Source organism: Scyliorhinus canicula, chromosome 24, assembly GCF_902713615.1.
Source record: "Scyliorhinus canicula chromosome 24, sScyCan1.1, whole genome shotgun sequence".
Classification (NCBI taxonomy): domain Eukaryota; kingdom Metazoa; phylum Chordata; class Chondrichthyes; order Carcharhiniformes; family Scyliorhinidae; genus Scyliorhinus; species Scyliorhinus canicula.
Genome location: NC_052169.1, coordinates 647,155 through 667,062, shown reverse-complemented (window position 1 = coordinate 667,062; position 19,908 = coordinate 647,155). Strand labels below are relative to the sequence as shown.

Sequence of the window (19,908 nt, the reverse complement as noted above, 5' to 3'; positions counted from 1 at the left end):
GTGGCGCACTGTCAGAGGGACAGTCCTGAGGGAGCGCTGCCCTGTCGGAGGGTCAGTACTGAGGGAGCTGCACTGTCAGTGGGTCAGTACTGAGGGAGTGCTGCACTGTCAGAGGGTCTTTACTGAGGGAGTGCCGCACTGTCAGAGGGTCAGTACTAAGGGAGTGCGGCACTGTCAGAGGGTCAGTACTGAGGGAGTGCCGCACTGTCAGAGGGTCAGTACTGAGGGAGTGCCGTACTGTCAGAGGGTCAGTACTGAGGGAGTGCCGCATTGTCAGAGGGTCAGTACTGAGGGAGTGCCGCAGTGTCAGAGGGTCAGTACTGAGGGAGTGCTGCATTGTCAGAGGGTCAGTACTGAGGGAGTGCCGCACTGTCAGAGGGTCAGTACTGAGGGAGTGCCGCACTGTCAGAGGGTCAGTACTGAGGGAGTGCCGCACTGTCAGAGGGTCAGTACTGAGGGAGTGCCGCACTGTCAGAGGGTCAGTACTGAGGGAGTGCCGTACTGTCAGAGGGTCAGTACTGAGGGAGTGCCGCATTGTCAGAGGGTCAGTACTGAGGGAGTGCCGCACTGTCAGAGGGTCAGTACTGAGGGAGCCCCGCACTGTCAGAGGGTCAGTACTGAGGGAGTGCTGCACTGTCAGAGGGTCAGTACTGAGGGAGTGCCGCACTGTCAGAAGGTCAGTACTGAGGGAGTGCTGCACTGTCAGAGGGTCAGTGCTGAGGGAGTGCTGCACTGTCAGAGGGTCAGTACTGAGTGAGTGCCGCACTGTCAGAGGGTCAGTACTGAGGGAGTGCCGCACTGTCAGAGGGTCAGTACTGAGGGAGTGCCGCACTGTCAGAGGGTCAGTGCTGAGGGAGTGCCGCACTGTCAGAGGGTCAGTACTGAAGGAGTGCTGCACTGTCAGAGGGTCAGTACTGAGGGAGTGCTGCACTGTCGGTCAGTACTGAGGGAGTGCCGCACTGTCAGAGGGTCAGTACTGAGGGAGTGCCGCACTGTCAGAGGGTCAGTACTGAGGGAGAGCCACACTCTCCGAGGGTCAGTACTGAGGGAGTGCCGCACTGTCAGAGGGTCAGTACTGAGGGAGTGCTGCACTGTCAGAGGGTCAGTACTGAGGGAGTGCCGCACTGTCAGAGGGTCAGTACTGAGGGAGAGCCGCACTGTCAGAGGGTCAGTACTGAGGGAGTGCCGCACTGTCAGAGGGTCAGTACTGAGGGAGTGCCGCACTGTCAGAGGGTCAGTACTGAGGGAGTGCCGCACTGTCAGAGGGTCAGTACTGAGGGAGAGCCGCACTGTCAGAGGGTCAGTACTGAGGGAGTGCGGCACTGTCAGAGGGTCAGTACTGAGGGAGTGCCGCACTGTCAGAGGGTCAGTACTGAGGGAGTGCTGCACTGTCCGAGGGTCAGTACTGAGGGAGTGCCGCACTGTCAGAGGGTCAGTACTGAGGGAGTGCCGCACTGTCAGAGGGTCAGTACTGAGGGAGTGGTTCATGCTGGAAGGGGTGTCGGGCAGAAGCTGTGGGCTGGAGGTGTGAACAGTGGTTTGGTTGGGTAGCTGAGATTGGGCTGTGGACTGTCGAGACTGTAATGGGAAATGTCACTGCGCTGTGGACAATAATAGTAAATGGGTAATAAGTGGCTGGGTATTAGGGGCAAAGAGGATGATGTGTGCTGAGTTACACAGGGCACAAATAGAATGTTTAATGAGCACCGAGTGTTTAACAAGGAAACAAAACTAACCCAGCATCGTTAGAAACAGAGATACAGGTAGCACAGGTAATGTTGGGGTGAAAATGACCAGAAATAATGAACTTGACAGGCTGAGTCAGCTCAGGATGGGTAATTAGTTTGATCCATAAAATATGCATCCCAGGTTGCTGAAGGATGTTGTGGTGGAGATGGCTGAAGAACTTGCCGTAATCTTCCAATTTCTTGTGGAGGTGCCAGAGGTTTGGAAAATGATTAAATTGCAGAATCCCTACCGTGCAGAATGAGGCCTTGGGTCCATTGGGTCAGCACCGATGCTCCCTACCTAGGCCCACTCCCCCTGCCACCCCACATCTTTGGGCTGTGGTAAGAAACTGGAGCACCCAGAGGAAACCCATGCAGACACGGGGAGAAAGTGCAAACTCCACTCAGTCACCCGAGATCGGAAATGAACTCTGGTCCCTGGCGCTGTGAGGCAGCAGTGCTAACTACTGTGCCACCGTGTTGCCCGAGCTAACCACTGTACCAGCCTGGCATAGTTTTAAAGAATGTGCGGGTGTGTAGTAATTAAGGGTTCACCTGCATTGATCTTTGCAGGTGATCAAAAACCTATTGAAAAAGTAATTTGCAAATATGGAATTTGGGGTTTCATAAACAGGCGTATTAAGTACAAATGCTGGGAAGTTATGCTGAACCTTCTTAAAACAAATTTGGCAACAACTGGAGCATTGTGTCCAGTTCTGGTTACCACACTTTAGGAAGGAAGGATAGTGTGTACCGACAACACAGCTGGCAGCCGTTCTGGTGGGCAATAAATGCTGGCCTTGCCACAAACATACATCCCATTAAAGCTTTTATAAAAAGGGACCCAGGGTATTGGTCTGACTAACAGAATCTGGGTGACCTGAGTAGCTTCTATAGGATAACTACAACTGGAAGTGTAACCTGCCAATAAGACAAATGGTGAAGGGACCTATTGGGCTGGTTGTGTCCGCCCCGCCCCGCCGTAACAACGCCACGGGCAAGCCGCGGACAACAGAGACGTCCAGTGACCTCGGGCAGGCGGGATTCTCCAGTCGCTGGGCAGACACGGCCGGGGAATCCCTCCATTGTTTTGCAGCTCATCCACAAACCAGCCATAGAGTTTGCATGGAACAGAATCCCCGTCATAGCAACTGAGAGGAGAAGTTTCAAAAAAAGCACAACTTCAGTTGGAGACTTCATTAAAGGGTCATGTCAATTCTGGCTAGGATTAGGGTTAGAGTCAGTGTGTGTGAAACCCGTACCCCAGTGAGAGTCAGTGTGTGTGGGACCCGTACCCCAGTGAGAGTCAGTGTGTGTGGGACCCGTACCCCAGTGAGAGTCAGTGTGTGTGGGACCCCTACCCCAGTGAGAGTCAGTGTGTGTGGGACCCCTACCCCAGTGAGAGTCAGTGTGTGTGAAACCCGTACCCCAGTGAGAGTCAGTGTGTGTGGGACCCGTACCCCAGTGAGAGTCAGTGTGTGTGGGACCCGTACCCCAGTGAGAGTCAGTGTGTGTGGGACCCGTACCCCAGTGAGTGTCAGTGTGTGTGAAACCCGTACCCCAGTGAGAGTCAGTGTGTGTGGGACCAGTACCCCAGTGAGAGTCAGTGTGTGTGGGACCCCAGTGAGAGTCAGTGTGTGTGGGACCAGTACCCCAGTGAGAGTCAGTGTGTGTGGGACCCGTACCCCAGTGAGAGTCAGTGTGTGTGGGACCCGTACCCCAGTGAGAGTCAGTGTGTGTGGGACCCGTACCCCAGTGAGAGTCAGTGTGTGTGGGACCCGTACCCCAGTGAGAGTCAGTGTGTGTGGGACCCGTACCCCAGTGAGTGTCAGTGTGTGTGAAACGCGTACCCCAGTGAGAGTCAGTGTGTGTGGGACCCCAGTGAGAGTCAGTGTGTGTGGGACCCGTACCCCAGTGAGAGTCAGTGTGTGTGGGACCCGTACCCCAGTGCGAGTCAGTGTGTGTGGGACCCGTACCCCAGTGAGAGTCAGTGTGTGTGGGTCTGTACCCCAGTGAGAGTCAGTGTGTGTGAAACCCGTACCCCAGTGAGAGTCAGTGTGTGTGGGACCCGTACCCCAGTGAGTGTCAGTGTGTGTGAAACCCGTACCCCAGTGAGAGTCAGTGTGTGTGGGACCCGTACCCCAGTGAGAGTCAGTGTGTGTGGGACCCGTACCCCAGTGAGAGTCAGTGTGTGTGGGACCTGTACCCCAGTGAGTGTCAGTGTGTGTGAAACGCGTACCACAGTGAGAGTCAGTGTGTGTGAAACCCGTACCCCAGTGAGAGTCAGTGTGTGTGGGACCCGTACCCCAGTGAGAGTCAGTGTGTGTGAAACCCGTACCCCAGTGAGAGTCAGTGTGTGTGAAACCCGTACCCCAGTGAGAGTCAGTGTGTGTGGGACCCGTACCCCAGTGAGAGTCAGTGTGTGTGAAACCCGTACCCCAGTGAGAGTCAGTGTGTGTGGGACCCGTACCCCAGTGAGAGTCAGTGTGTGTGGGACCCGTATCCCAGTGAGAGTCAGTGTGTGTGGGACCCGTACCCCAGTGAGAGTCAGTGTGTGTGGGACCCGTACCCCAGTGAGAGTCAGTGTGTGTGGGACCCGTACCCCAGTGAGAGTCAGTGTGTGTGGGACCCGTACCCCAGTGAGAGTCAGTGTGTGTGGTACCCCAGTGAGAGTCAGTGTGTGTGGAACACGTACCCCAGTGAGAGTCAGTGTGTGGGATCCGTACCCCAGTGAGAGTCAGTGTGTGTGGGATCCGTACCCCAGTGAGAGTCAGTGTGTGTGGGACCCGTACCCCAGTGAGAGTCACTGTGTGTGGGACCCGTACCCCAGTGAGAGTCAGTGTGTGTGGGACCCGTACCCCAGTGAGAGTCAGTGTGTGTGGGACCCGTACCCCAGTGAGAGTCAGTGTGTGTGGGACCCGTACCCCAGTGAGAGTCAGTGTGTGTGGGACCCGTACCCCAGTGAGAGTCAGTGTGTGTGGGTCTGTACCCCAGTGAGAGTCAGTGTGTGTGGGGCCCGTACCCCAGTGAGAGTCAGTGTGTGTGGGACCCGTACCCCAGTGAGAGTCAGTGTGTGTGGGATCCGTACCCCAGTGAGAGTCAGTGTGTGTGGGACCCGTACCCCAGTGAGAGTCAGTGTGTGTGGGACCCGTACCCCAGTGAGAGTCAGTGTGTGTGGGACCCGTACCCCAGTGAGAGTCAGTGTGTGTGGGACCCCAGTGAGAGTCAGTGTGTGTGGGACCCGTACCCCAGTGAGAGTCAGTCTGTGTGGGACCCGTACCCCAGTGAGAGTCAGTGTGTGTGGGACCCCAGTGAGAGTCAGTGTGTGTGGGACCCGTACCCCAGTGAGAGTCAGTGTGTGTGGGACCCGTACCCCAGTGAGAGTCAGTGTGTGTGAGACCCTTACCCCAGTGAGAGTCAGTGTGTGTGGGACCCGTACCCCAGTGAGAGTCAGTGTGTGTGGGACCCGTACCCCAGTGAGAGTCAGTGTGTGTGAGACTCATACCTCAGTGAGAGTCAATGCCTGATGCAGACAAAACAATAAAATGGATTCCTGCAAAGGAGGCGTTAGTCTGGTTGCTGAGAAGAGGGATTATGTGCCCTCCCTGAAAGCTGGCAGTGGAACCTTTGATATTGAGCATTCTGTCTTGAGGAATGTCACGGAATGGTCTCTTAGAAAGTTCCTGATGGTGATTCTGTTCCAGGTCCATCTCGATTTCCTGTAAGTTTTATGATGTGAAAGAGTTGGAGTATTTGTTGATATTCTGCACTGATACCTTTCTCTGTACCGCAGGTTAACTCTGAAGCAGGACTGGAATGTGACGGGACAGCGATTCTAACCAGCTGGAGCTGGTGATGATGGCAAGCAGCTCGGTGGAGCCCGGGGTGGCCCCTTCTTCCACTCCCCCTCACTGCCAGGAGGAACCAAAACATCAGCCCTCTGAAGATTGGCAGGAGGATGGGAAGGAATCCTCTGCCATTGTTTTGGATGTCAATCCCTGTGAGAACCCAGGAGATGCTGACTCCAGCTCTGACTACGTAAACAATACGTCTGAGGAAGAGGAAGATTACGATGAAGGTCTGCCTGAGGAGGAGGAAGGTGTGACTTATTATATTAGATACTGTCCTGAGGAAGACAGTTATCTGGATGACATAGGGTGCATCGGAGAGGACTACAGAACTCAGGATATATCTGCAGAAGCAGCTGATGACTGCCAGGAAGCTGTAGAGGAAGCCTGGGCAGAATCTAACGGGCACTCCCAACCGATGACTGAAGAGTCTGAAGACCATGGTTGTGAGGGGGATGGTCAGCTTGAGGAATCGGACAGTACTGTAGCTCATGCTGAAATGGGCAGTGAAGGGATTGGCAACAATGAAGGAACTCCCCGGGAATATTCCCCCTCCAAGCACGTCACTCAGTCCCCTCAGTCCCCTCAGGCATCCTGGCACCAATGCAGCAAATTTGAAGTGGACGCAGAGGATGCAGAGGAGGACATTGATCAGATCGTAGCTGAAATCAAAATGAGTATGAGTGTCAGCAGCTTGAACAGTGTTGGAGAGCAGAATCTGGAGGAGTCGGTGAAGGGGAAGTTAGACAGAAACCAGGCCGGCTGTCACGGGAGAGGGGAGGGTCGGCCCCGACTCTGCCAGGCAACAGCCAGCGATGGGAAAAGTGGCGAGGCTCCCTTCACTGAGAAGCCTGGGCTGAGAAGCTCTGAGGAACGCAAACAATGGAACTCTGGACAGGTACACATCACCACAACCAACACTTCTCCACCAGCTAAAAATCATTTCTCCCCTTCCTCTCCTGAATGTCCTGATTTATTCTGGAATTCCTGAGCGGCTGCCCTTTGCCCTTTACATTCCAGTATCTCTCCCAGTATGAATGGATAGTGTTGGCAGGCTATTCAACTGTGGAAAGTGGGATCCTACACTTTACTCCATGTCCACACACACTGCAGGGAATGTTGAATAGGGATCAGGAGCAGAAATCCTGGCTGATGAATTTCTCAGGCTCTGTTAAGGCAGCAGTAATGAGGAATGGATTACTGGGTTCTCTCTCTGTGTTGTGGGACTCAGAGGTCAGGGCATAACCAAGCTGGAAACCAAATTTATCCTGTCCGTGATGACCCAATTCCACCAGTGATGTATTTAAATGAACAAGTGAACTTTTTTGTGTCTGTTTATAATTATTATGGCAGATATAAAATGATGTAAGTTCTTTAATATATTAAGATGGAGCTCGTACAGAGAGTGAACAGTTTAACAAATCGGTGGTACTAATAGCTTTTTGAAATAAAGATAGGTATTTAATATATCTGTAACATTTATAAAATTGAGAACATAATTAATACTTTAAACATTCATCCCGTATTACATAGATTACATAGAATTTACAGTGCAGAAGGAGGCCATTCGGCCTATCAAGTCTGCACCGGCTCTTGGAAAGAGCACCCTACCCAAGGTCAACACCTCCACCCTATCCCCATAACCCAATAACCTCACCCAACACTAAGGGCAATTTTGGACACTAAGGGCAGTTTAGCCTGGCCAATCCATCTAACCCGCACATCTTTGGACTGTGGGAGGAAACCGGAGCACCCGGAGGAAACCCACACACACACGGGGAGAACGTGCAGACTCGTCACAGACAGTGACCCAAGCCGGAATCGAACCTGGGACCCTGGAGCTGTGAAGCAACAGTGCTAACCACTATGCTACCGTGCTGCCCATACTGGTTTCAGTATTCTGTAACGTTTTGACTGGAAGTAAATACGACTGGGTTGCCCTTTGATTCCAGATATTTAAATGGAGATAATGTGACGCTCCCTCTGTAACTCTATCTCTCCGGGTCCAGGTGAATGTGTTCAAATCCTCGGTCAATTGCTGTTATTTCAATCACTATTCCCTTCCGTATCAGCAGTGAATACCATTCCCATGTTTCACTCTTCCCATTCATGTCAAATGGCTGCTCCCAGAGGCTCTCTAAGCAGCGTTTGGAAAGTATCCTTTAATAGAATGTGGAGATGTTCCCCTGCTGGTCCCTTTGCCCTCGGCTCCCCTCTGCCCTCAGCCCCCCTCTGCCCTCGGCTCCCCTCTGCCCTACGCTCCCCTCTGCCCTCGGCTCGCCTCTGCCCTCGGCTCGCCTCTGCCCTCGGCTCCCCTCTGCCCTCGGCTCGCCTCTGCCCTCGGCTCGCCTCTGCCCTCGGCTCCCCTCTGCCCTCGGCTCCCCTCTGCCCTCGGCTCGCCTCTGCCCTCGGCTCGCCTCTGCCCTCGGCTCGCCTCTGCCCTCGGCTCGCCTCTGCCCTCGGCTCCCCTCTGCCCTCGGCTCCCCTCTGCCCTCGGCTCGCCTCTGCCCTCGGCTCGCCTCTGCCCTCGGCTCCCCTCTGCCCTCGGCTCGCCTCTGCCCTCGGCTCGCCTCTGCCCTCGGCTCCCCTCTGCCCTCGGCTCCCCTCTGCCCTCGGCTCCCCTCTGCCCTCGGCGTTTAATGGGGACAGTGTAGAGGGAGCTTTACTCTGTATCTAACCCCGTGCTGTACCTGTCCTGGGAGTGTTTGATGGGGACAATGTAGAGGGAGCTTTACTCTGTATCTAACCCCGTGCTGTACCTGTCCTGGGAGTGTTTGATGGGGATGGTGTAGAGGGAGCTTTACTCTGTATCTAACCCCGTGCTGTACCTGTCCTGGGAGTGTTTGATGGGGACAATGTAGAGGGAGCTTTACTCTGTATCTAACCCCGTGCTGTACCTGTCCTGGGAGTGTTTGATGGGGACAGTGTAGAGGGAGCTTTACTCTGTATCTAACCCCGTGCTGTACCTGTCCTGGGAGTGTTTGATGGGGACAGTGTAGAGGGAGCTTTACTCTGTATCTAACCCCGTGCTGTACCTGTCCTGGGAGTGTTTGATGGGGACAATGTAGAGGGAGCTTTACTCTGTATCTAACCCCGTGCTGTACCTGTCCTGGGAGTGTTTGATGGGGATGGTGTAGAGGGAGCTTTACTCTGTATCTAACCCCGTGCTGTACCTGTCCTGGGAGTGTTTGATGGGGACAGTGTAGAGGGAGCTTTACTCTGTTTCTAACCCCGTGCTGTACCTGTCCTGGGAGTGTTTGATGGGGATGGTGTAGAGGGAGCTTTAGCCTGAACCTAAATATCTGGATGGATGTATGGTCACATAGATACATGACAAATAGCTGGTTAGATGGATGTGTGGATGAACGAATAGAGCGAGAGTGTGAAATGAAATGAAATGAAATGAAAGTCACTTATTGTCACAAGTAGGCTTCAAATGAAGTTACTGTGAAAAGCCCCTAGTCGCCACATTCCAGCCCCTGTTCGGGGAGGCTGGTAAGGGAATTGTACCGTGCTGCTGGCCTGCCTTGGTCTGCTTTAAAAGCCAGCGATTTTGCCCAGTGCTAAACCAGCCCCTGTTTGGCTAATGTTTGAATAAAAAGATACAGAGAGATTATTGCTAGGTGTTGACTGAGAAGGGAGAGCACAGACTGATGGAAGGTCAGATCGGGAGGATGGGGATAAATGGAAGTTGCAAAGAGTTTTTTTGTTGCTCATAGGAAACCCCTGACATCGAGCAGTCGCGGAAACAGCAGCGCTCCGACCTCAATGGCCCAGTTAACAATAACTATCTTTCTGAGGTAAGTTCAGCTTCTTTACTGTGATCGTTATCCTTTAAGGAAATGTTTGTGGCTCAGTGGGAGAATTAAGCACCGAGTGTGGTACTGAGCAGGCAGCCCAGGAAGGTCCCGTTAGAGGTTCACCGTGTCGACAGAGACAGCGGGAATCTGTTGGGGGAGGACTGGAGCTCCGATCGGAATGCCCACAGAGAGGCAGGAAAAGGAATCATCCTGGACTTGTGCTGATCGCTGTTCAGTGACTCCAAATGGAATGTGCATCAATGACAGGGTGTGGCCGCCCTTCGGGCACTCGTCACCTTCATTAACACGGGAAGATTGGCAACCTGCCCGGTCAGCCTCTGGTGCCCAGTGCCTGCATCCGAGGGAGACTCAGTGTAGGTACCGGTCAGTGTAGGTACCGGTCAGTGCGGGTACCGGTCAGTGTAGGTACCGGTCAGTGTAGGTACCGGTCAGTGTAGGTACCGGTCAGTGTAGGTACCGGTCAGTGTAGGTACCGGCCGGTCAGCGCAGGTACCGGTCAGCGCAGGTACCGGTCAGTGTAGGTACCGGTCAGTGTAGGTACCGGTCAGCGTAGGTACCGGTCAGTGTAGGTACCGGTCAGTGTAGGTACCGGTCAGTGTAGGTACCGGTCAGTGTAGGTACCGGTCAGTGTAGGTACCGGTCAGTGTAGGTACCGGTCAGTGTAGGTACCGGTCAGTGTAGGTACCGGTCAGCGTAGGTACCGGTCAGCGTAGGTACGGTCAGTGTAGGTACCGGTCAGTGTAGGTACCGTTCAGTGTAGGTACCGTCAGTGTGGGTACCGGTCAGCGTAGGTACCGGTCAGTGTAGGTACCGGTCAGTGTAGGTACCGGTCAGTCAGCGCAGGTACCGGTCAGTGTAGGTACCGGTCAGCATAGGTACCGGTCAGCGTAGGTACCGGTCAGTGTAGGTACCGGTCAGTCAGTGTAGGTACCGGTCAGTGTAGGTACCGGTCAGTGTAGGTACCGGTCAGCGTAGGTACCGTTCAGGTCGTGTAGGTACCGGGTCAGTGTAGGTACCGGTCAGTGTAGGTACCGGTCAGTGTAGGTACCGGTCAGCGTAGGTACCGGTCAGTGTAGGTACCGGTCAGCGTAGGTACCGGTCAGTGTAGGTACCGGTCAGTGTAGGTACCGGTCAGTGTAGGTACCGGTCAGTGTAGGTACCGGTCAGTGTAGGTACCGGTCAGTGTAGGTACCGGTCAGCGCAGGTACCGGTCAGTCAGTGTAGGTACCGGTCAGTGTAGGTACCGGTCAGTGTAGGTACCGGTCAGTGTAGGTACCGGTCAGTGTAGGTACCGGTCAGTGTAGGTACCGGTCAGTGTAGGTACCGGTCAGTGTAGGTACCGGTCAGTCAGTGTAGGTACCGGTCAGTGCAGGTACCGGTCAGTGTAGGTTCCGGTCAGCGTAGGTACCGGTCAGTCAGTGTAGGTACCGGTCAGTGTAGGTACCGGTCAGTGTAGGTACCGGTCAGTCAGTGTAGGTACCGGTCAGTGTAGGTACCGGTCAGTCAGTGTAGGTACCGGTCAGTGTAGGTACCGGTCAGCGTAGGTACCGGTCAGTGTAGGTACCGGTCAGTGTAGGTACCGGTCAGTGTAGGTACCGGTCAGTGTAGGTACCGGTCAGTCAGTGTAGGTACCGGTCAGTGCAGGTACCGGTCAGCGTAGGTACCGGTCAGTCAGTGTAGGTACCGGTCAGTGTAGGTACCGGTCAGTGTAGGTACCGGTCAGTGTAGGTACCGGTCAGCGTAGGTACCGGTCAGCGTAGGTACCGGTCAGTGTAGGTACCGGTCAGTGTAGGTACCGGTCAGTGTAGGTACCGGTCAGCGTAGGTACCGGTCAGCGTAGGTACCGGTCAGTGTAGGTACCGGTCAGTGTAGGTACCGGTCAGTGTAGGTACCGGTCAGTGTAGGTACCGGTCAGTCAGTGTAGGTACCGGTCAGTGCAGGTACCGGTCAGTCAGTGTAGGTACCGGTCAGTGTAGGTACCGGTCAGTCAGTGTAGGTACCGGTCAGTGCAGGTACCGGTCAGTGTAGGTACCGGTCAGCGCAGGTACCGGTCAGTGTAGGTACCGGTCCGCGTAGGTACCGGTCAGTGTAGGTACCGGTCAGTGTAGGTACCGGTCAGCGTAGGTACCGGTCAGCGTAGGTACCGGTCAGTGTAGGTACCGGTCAGTGTAGGTACCGGTCAGTGTAGGTACCGGTCAGTGTAGGTACCGGTCAGTGTAGGTACCGGTCAGTGTAGGTACCGGTCAGTGTAGGTACCGGTCAGTGTAGGTACCGGTCAGTGCAGGTACCGGTCAGTGTAGGTACCGGTCAGTGTAGGTACCGGTCAGTGTAGGTACCGGTCAGCGCAGGTACCGGTCAGTGTAGGTACCGGTCAGCGTAGGTACCGGTCGGTGTAGGTACCGGTCGGTGTAGGTACCGGTCGGTGTAGGTACCGGTCAGTGTAGGTACCGGTCAGTGTAGGTACCGGTCAGTGTAGGTAACGGTCAGTGTAGGTACCGGTCAGCGTAGGTACCGGTCAGCGCAGGTACCGTGTCAGCGCGGTACGGTCAGGAGGTACCGCGTCAGCGCATGCTACGGTCAGCCTGTAGGTATCCGGTCAGCGCATGGTAACGGCGTCAGCTGTAGGTACCAGGTCCAGCGCAGGCTACCGGTACAGCGTATGGTACATCAGCGCAGTCAACGGTCAGGTAGGTACGGTCAGCGTAGGTACGCGTCAGCTGTAGGTACCGGTCAGCGTAGGCTACCGGTCAGCGGTACCGGTAGGTAGCCGGTCAGCGTAGGTAACGGTTCAGCGCAGGTCCCCGGTCAGCGCAGGGTACCGGTCAGCGTAGGTACCGGTCAGCGTAGGTACCGGTCAGCGTTAGGGTACCGGTCAGCGCAGGTACCGGTACAGTGTAGGTACCGGTCAGTGTAGGCTCCGGTCAGCGCAGGTACGGTCAGTGTAGGTACCGGTCAAGTGTCAGGTACCGGTCAGTGTAGGTACGGTCAGTGCAGGTACCGGTCAGTGTAGGTACCGGTCAGTGTAGGTACCGGTCAGCGTAGGTACCGGTCAGTGTAGGTACCGGTCAGTGCGGGTACCGGTCAGTGTAGGTACCGGTCAGTGTAGGTACCGGTCAGCGCAGGTACCGGTCGGTCAGCGCAGGTACCGGTCAGTGTAGGTACCGGTCAGTGTAGGTACCGGTCAGTGTGGGTACCGGTCAGCGTAGGTACCGGTCAGCGCAGGTTCCGGTCAGTGTAGGTACCGGTCAGTGTAGGTACCGGTCGGTCAGCGCAGGTACCGGTCGGCGCAGGTACCGGTCGGTCAGCGCAGGTACCGGTCAGCGCAGGTACCGGTCAGCGTAGGTACCGGTCAGCGCAGGTACCGGTCAGCGTAGGTACCGGTCAGCGCAGGTACCGGCCGGCCAGCGCAGGTACCGGCCAGTCAGCGCAGGTACCGGCCGGCGCAGGTACCGGCCAGTCAGCGCAGGTACCGGCCGGCGCAGGTACCGGCCGGTCAGCGCAGGTACCGGTCAGCGCAAGTACCGGTCAGTCAGCGCAGGTACCGGTCAGCGCAGGTACCGGTCAGTCAGCGCAGGTACCGGTCGGTCAGCGCAGGTACCGGTCGGTCAGCGCAGGTACCGGTCGGTCAACGCAGGTACCGGTCGGTCAGCGCAGGTACCGGTCGGTCAGCGCAGGTACCGGTCGGTCAGCGCAGGTACCGGTCAGCGCAGGTACCGGCCGGCCAGCGCAGGTACCGGCCGGCCAGCGCAGGTACCGGCCGGCCAGCGCAGGTACCGGCCGGCCAGCGCAGGTACCGGCCGGCCAGCGCAGGTACCGGCCGGCCAGCGCAGGTACCGGCCGGCCAGCGCAGGTACCGGCCGGCCAGCGCAGGTACCGGCCGGCCAGCGCAGGTACCGGTCAGCGCAGGTACCGGTGCATGTATCTGTTCATCTATCTGACCATCACTCTGTCTAACTGACTAGATGGTTAGTTAATCGGCTCCAGTTGTTTACTCACCCCATCGTGCTGGCTCAATTTACAGTCCAGCTGTGCCGGCTGTGCGGTTCATTGAGATGCAGCTGGTTGCTGGTTAGTTAGTGTGGGACAGGACAGCTGCTAACAGCTGGTTAGTTAGTGTGGGACAGGACAGCTGCTAACAGCTGGTTAGTTAGTGTGGGACAGGACAGCTGCTAACAGCTGGCTAGTTAGTGTGGGACTGACAGCTGCTAACAGCTGGCTAGTTAGTGTGGGACTGACAGCTGCTAACAGCTGGTTAGTTAGTGTGGGACTGACAGCTGCTAACAGCTGGCTAGTTAGTGTGGGACAGGACAGCTGCTAACATCTGGTTAGTTAGTGTGGGACTGACAGCTGCTAACAGCTGGCTAGTTAGTGTGGGACTGACAGCTGCTAACAGCTGGCTAGTTAGTGTGGGACTGACAGCTGCTAACAGCTGGCTAGTTAGTGTGGGACTGACAGCTGCTAACAGCTGGCTAGTTAGTGTGGGACTGACAGCTGCTAACATCTGGTTAGTTAGTGTGGGACTGACAGCTGCTAACATCTGGTTAGTTAGTGTGGGACAGGACAGCTGCTAACAGCTGGCTAGTTAGTGTGGGACTGACAGCTGCTAACAGCTGGCTAGTTAGTGTGGGACTGACAGCTGCTAACAGCTGGCTAGTTAGTGTGGGACTGACAGCTAACAGCTGGCTAGTTAGTGTGGGACTGACAGCTGCTAACAGCTGGCTAGTTAGTGTGGGACTGACAGCTGCTAACAGCTGGCTAGTTAGTGTGGGACTGACAGCTGCTAACAGCTGGCTAGTTAGTGTGGGACTGACAGCTGCTAACAGCTGGCTAGTTAGTGTGGGACAGACAGCTGCTAACAGCTGGCTAGTTAGTGTGGGACAGGACAGCTGCTAACAGCTGGCTAGTTAGTGTGGGACTGACAGCTGCTAACAGCTGGTTAGTTAGTGTGGGACAGACAGCTAACAGCTGGCTAGTTAGTGTGGGACAGACAGCTAACAGCTGGCTAGTTAGTGTGGGACAGGACAGCTGCTAACAGCTGGTTAGTTAGTGTGGGACTGACAGCTGCTAACAGCTGGCTAGTTAGTGTGGGACTGACAGCTGCTAACAGCTGGTTAGTTAGTGTGGGACTGACAGCTGCTAACAGCTGGTTAGTTAGTGTGGGACTGACAGCTGCTAACAGCTGGCTAGTTAGTGTGGGACAGACAGCTAACAGCTGGCTAGTTAGTGTGGGACAGGACAGCTGCTAACAGCTGGCTAGTTAGTGTGGGACAGGACAGCTGCTAACAGCTGGCTAGTTAGTGTGGGACACGACAGCTGCTAACAGCTGGCTAGTTAGTGTGGGACAGGACAGCTGCTAACAGCTGGCTAGTTAGTGTGGGACTGACAGCTGCTAACAGCTGGTTAGTTAGTGTGGGACTGACAGCTGCTAACATCTGGCTAGTTAGTGTGGGACTGACAGCTGCTAACATCTGGCTAGTTAGTGTGGGACTGACAGCTGCTAACAGCTGGTTAGTTAGTGTGGGACAGGACAGCTGCTAACATCTGGTTAGTTAGTGTGGGACTGACAGCTGCTAACAGCTGGTTAGTTAGTGTGGGACACGACAGCTGCTAACAGCTGGCTAGTTAGTGTGGGACAGGACAGCTGCTAACAGCTGGTTAGTTAGTGTGGGACTGACAGCTGCTAACAGCTGGCTAGTTAGTGTGGGACTGACAGCTGCTAACAGCTGGTTAGTTAGTGTGGGACTGACAGCTGCTAACATCTGGCTAGTTAGTGTGGGACTGACAGCTGCTAACATCTGGCTAGTTAGTGTGGGACTGACAGCTGCTAACAGCTGGTTAGTTAGTGTGGGACTGACAGCTGCTAACATCTGGCTAGTTAGTGTGGGACTGACAGCTGCTAACAGCTGGCTAGTTAGTGTGGGACAGGACAGCTGCTAACAGCTGGTTAGTTAGTGTGGGACTGACAGCTGCTAACAGCTGGTTAGTTAGTGTGGGACTGACAGCTGCTAACAGCTGGCTAGTTAGTGTGGGACTGACAGCTGCTAACAGCTGGCTAGTTAGTGTGGGACTGACAGCTGCTAACAGCTGGCTAGTTAGTGTGGGACAGGACAGCTGCTAACAGCTGGTTAGTTAGTGTGGGACTGACAGCTGCTAACAGCTGGCTAGTTAGTGTGGGACAGACAGCTAACAGCTGGCTAGTTAGTGTGGGACTGACAGCTGCTAACAGCTGGCTAGTTAGTGTGGGACTGACAGCTGCTAACAGCTGGCTAGTTAGTGTGGGACAGGACAGCTGCTAACAGCTGGTTAGTTAGTGTGGGACTGACAGCTGCTAACAGCTGGCTAGTTAGTGTGGGACAGACAGCTAACAGCTGGCTAGTTAGTGTGGGACTGACAGCTGCTAACAGCTGGTTAGTTCGTGTGGGACAGGACAGCTGCTAACATCTGGTTTCTCTTTCAGCAAACAAAGAAACCATCAACCTTTCCCAACTTTGTGGATGGTGAGTGCTTCTCGATATCGCCAGATAGAAATGGCTCGTCAAACAGAAACTGGCTGGAATGGGAAACTTGAGGGTCATTCAGTGTAACAACCGCTTCTCAATATCAGTAACACAACACACATCAGCAAGTGGCTAGCTTAATTAAATAGAAACAAAATACTGGAGAAAGTGAAATCTGAAATAAAAAACACAAAATGCTGAATAAACACAGCAGGTCTGACAACATCTGTTGAGAGAGGAACAAAGTTAATGTTCCGAGTCCATATAACTCTTCTCCAGAACCTTCTGTAGGTATAGAACCTGCTGTGTCCCCATGAATCCCAACGTTGAGCATGTAAAGGAGGACGGCTACAATGATCGATTTAAACCGGTGTTCACGCTCAGTGTTGGACGCCCGGTGATTTTGAAATAATGAAAACAGCTGTTACAGAATAGAATTGTCACTAACTAACCTTGAACAAATGGCAAGTCATTCTTCCAAAGTTAGTAAAGAAGACAGAAAACCGGAAGAAGGAAGTGACTTGGACTTTTTACAAAGTAATTTGTTAACCTCTTGTAGTAAATGCATTGCTATTCACTTCAGGAGCGAACATTTCCCAGGGCGAACAGTTCCCAGAGCGAGCAGTTCCCAGGGCGAACAGTTCCCAGGGCGAGCAGTTCCCAGAGCGAGCGGTTCCCAGGGGGAGCAGTTCCCAGAGCGAGCAGTTCCCAGAGCGAGCAGTTCCCAGGGGGAGCAGTTCCCAGAGCGAGCAGTTCCCAGAGCGAGCAGTTCCCAGAGCGAACATTTCCCAGGGCGAACAGTTCCCAGAGCGAGCAGTTCCCAGGGCGAACAGTTCCCAGAGCGAGCAGTTCCCAGGGGGAGCGGTTCCCAGGGCGAACAGTTCCCAGAGCGAGCAGTTCCCAGAGCGAGCAGTTCCCAGGGCGAGCAGTTCCCAGGGCGAGCGGTTCCCAGGGGGAGCAGTTCCCAGAGCGAGCAGTTCCCAGGGCGAGCAGTTCCCAGGGCGAGCAGTTCCCAGAGCGAGCAGTTCCCAGGGCGAGCAGTTCCCAGGGCGAGCAGTTCCCAGGGCGAGCGGTTCCCAGGGGGAGCAGTTCCCAGAGCGAGCAGTTCCCAGAGCGAGCAGTTCCCAGGGGGAGCAGTTCCCAGGGGGAGCAGTTCCCAGAGCGAGCAGTTCACAGAGCGAGCGGTTCACAGAGCGAGCGGTTCCCAGAGCGAGCGGTTCCCAGAGCGAGCGGTTCCAAGAGCGAGCAGTTCCCAGAGCGAGCAGTTCCCAGAGCGAGCAGTTCCCAGGGGGAGCAGTTCCCAGAGCGAGCGGTTCCCAGAGCAGTTCCCAGAGCGAGCAGTTCCCAGAGCGAGCAGTTCCCAGGGCGAGCGGTTCCCAGAGCGAGCAGTTCCCAGAGCGAGCAGTTCCCAGAGCGAGCGGTTCCCAGAGCGAGCAGTTCCCAGAGCGAGCAGTTCCCAGAGCGAGCAGTTCCCAGGGGGAGCAGTTCCCAGGGCGAGCGGTTCCCAGGGCAGTTCCCAGGGGGAGCAGTTCCCAGGGGGAGCAGTTCCCAGAGCGAGCAGTTCCCAGAGCGAGCGGTTCCCAGGGGGAGCAGTTCCCAGGGCGAGCAGTTCCCAGAGCGAGCAGTTCCCAGAGCGAGCGGTTCCCAGGGGGAGCAGTTCCCAGAGCGAGCAGTTCCCAGAGCGAGCAGTTCCCAGAGCGAGCGGTTCCCAGAGCGATCGGTTCCCAGAGCGAGCGGTTCCCAGAGCGAACATTTTTCAGAGCGAGCGGTTCCCAGGGGGAGCGGTTCCCAGGGGGAGCGGTTCCCAGGGCGAACATTTTCAGAGCGAGCGGTTCCCAGGGCGAGCAGTTCCCAGAGCGAGCAGTTCCCAGGGCGAGCAGTTCCCAGGGGGAGCAGTTCCCAGGGGGAGCGGTTCCCAGGGCGAGCGGTTCCCAGAGCGAGCGGTTCCCAGGGGGAGCAGTTCCCAGGGCGAGCAGTTCCCAGGGGGAGCGGTTCCCAGGGCGAGCGGTTCCCAGAGCGAGCGGTTCCCAGGGGGAGCAGTTCCCAGGGGGAGCGGTTCCCAGGGGGAGCGGTTCCCAGGGGGAGCAGTTCCCAGGGCGAGCGGTTCCCAGGGGGAGCAGTTCCCAGGGCGAGCAGTTCCCAGAGCGAGCGGTTCCCAGGGCGAGCAGTTCCCAGGGCGAGCAGTTCCCAGGGCGAGCAGTTCCCAGGGCGAGCAGTTCCCAGGGCGAGCAGTTCCCAGGGGGAGCAGTTCCCAGAGCGAGCGGTTCCCAGAGCGAGCGGTTCCCAGAGCGAGCAGTTCCCAGGGGGAGCAGTTCCCAGAGCGAGCGGTTCCCAGAGCGAGCGGTTCCCAGAGCGAGCGGTTCCCAGAGCGAGCAGTTCCCAGGGCGAGCGGTTCCCAGAGCGAGCGGTTCCCAGGGCGAGCAGTTCCCAGGGCGAGCAGTTCCCAGAGCGAGCAGTTCCCAGGGAGAGCGGTTCCCAGGGGGAGCAGTTCCCAGGGGGAGCAGTTCCCAGGGCGAGCAGTTCCCAGAGCGAGCAGTTCCCAGGGCGAGCAGTTCCCAGAGCGAGCAGTTCCCAGGGGGAGCAGTTCCCAGGGCGAGCAGTTCCCAGGGCGAGCAGTTCCCAGAGCGAGCAGTTCCCAGAGCGAGCAGTTCCCAGAGCGAGCAGTTCCCAGAGCGAGCAGTTCCCAGAGCGAGCAGTTCCCAGAGCGAGCAGTTCCCAGGGGGAGCAGTTCCCAGGGCGAGCAGTTCCCAGGGCGAGCAGTTCCCAGGGCGAGCAGTTCCCAGAGCGAGCAGTTCCCAGGGGGAGCGGTTCCCAGGGGGAGCAGTTCCCAGGGGGAGCAGTTCCCAGAGCGAGCAGTTCCCAGGGCGAGCAGTTCCCAGGGGGAGCAGTTCCCAGGGCGAGCAGTTCCCAGGGCGAGCAGTTCCCAGAGCGAGCAGTTCCCAGAGCGAGCAGTTCCCAGAGCGAGCGGTTCCCAGAACATGTCTGCTTTGTTCTGCTAATGCTGTTTAATATTTTCGCTTGACTTTGTGTCTGCCTGTGATTGATACGTTTGCTACCCATATTAGACCCCATAGGGGCCTTGGGGATTTCTTCACCTTTTGATGCTGTGTTGCTTTTGGTTAAGTTCCAGGTCCCTGTGAGCCTGAGGATCTGATTGACGGGATTATTTTTGCAGCCAATTACCTGGGCTCCACGCAATTATTATCTGAGCGGAACCCCTCCAAAAATATCCGGATGATGCAAGCCCAGGAAGCTGTGGGCCGCATCAAGGTACCTTGTTTAATTCGTCTTGTTTCACTGCAGATCAAACTCTGCCATTCTGCAGATATAGTTGTGACTTGATGCGTTGTTAAAATAGCAAAGGGATTGCCCAAAGATGCTGTGTTCATCACTAATGCTTACTTGAATCATTGAGAGGAGACCAAGGAATTATAGACCAGTTCATCCAACATCTTTTGTTGGGTAATAATTAGACTCTGTTGGTAATGATAGAGTAACTTAATATTGTAAAATATTTCAGCTGATTAGATAACCAACATGGACACATACAGTGTAGGTAATCCCTCACCAATCTGAGTTATTTGAAGAAGTGATTCTAGTACTGAACGGGGCATTGTCCATTGATATTACTAATAAGGACTTTAAAGTAGGCAATTGATGAAGTCCCTCAGAGTTTGTTAGATAAAGTTGAAGTTGGGACTAATGGTATCCTGCAAGCTACGTGTTGGGGGCTCAGGTATGCACTGTTATTTGTAACGACTTAGATGATGGGGCGGAAAGCTGATGATACACTGATAGAGGACACTGTAAACCGTGATGAAGGAAGCATACAATTACAAGCGATATTCATGGATTAAATGAATAGGAAAAGCTGTGGCAAATGGATTTCAATGTAGGCAAATGTGAGGTCATCCATTTTGAACTAAAAAGGATAAGACTGGAGGACTCCGGGTCTGTACTCGTTGGAGTTTAGAAGGATGAGGGGGAATCTTATTGAAACTTACAAGATATTGCG

General features: G+C 55.3%; 1 protein-coding gene and 2 long non-coding RNA genes across 5 annotated transcripts in view; all 3 read left to right on the top strand.

Moving 5' to 3' along the window:
• Positions 1–19,908, top strand: part of apba2b (amyloid beta (A4) precursor protein-binding, family A, member 2b) — an 83,676-nt gene that overhangs the window by 32,880 nt on the left and 30,888 nt on the right. For 2 of the 3 annotated variants that reach the window (XM_038784091.1, XM_038784092.1), the window contains exons 2-5: positions 5,521–6,473; positions 9,295–9,375; positions 15,854–15,893; positions 19,018–19,163. In XM_038784091.1, the coding sequence (XP_038640019.1) occupies positions 5,583–6,473; positions 9,295–9,375; positions 15,854–15,893; positions 19,018–19,163 (1,158 nt within the window). In that variant the 5' untranslated portion in view covers positions 5,521–5,582. The remainder of the gene's footprint in view (positions 1–5,520; positions 6,474–9,294; positions 9,376–15,853; positions 15,894–19,017; positions 19,164–19,908) is intronic. The other variant, XM_038784093.1, reaches the window with a different exon arrangement.
• LOC119956746 lies at positions 9,748–10,365 on the top strand. The gene is made up of 3 exons (XR_005458670.1): positions 9,748–9,769; positions 9,886–10,093; positions 10,220–10,365. It is a non-coding gene; the product is annotated as an uncharacterized LOC119956746 (long non-coding RNA).
• LOC119956747 lies at positions 10,404–11,058 on the top strand. The gene is made up of 3 exons (XR_005458671.1): positions 10,404–10,732; positions 10,925–11,004; positions 11,041–11,058. It is a non-coding gene; the product is annotated as an uncharacterized LOC119956747 (long non-coding RNA).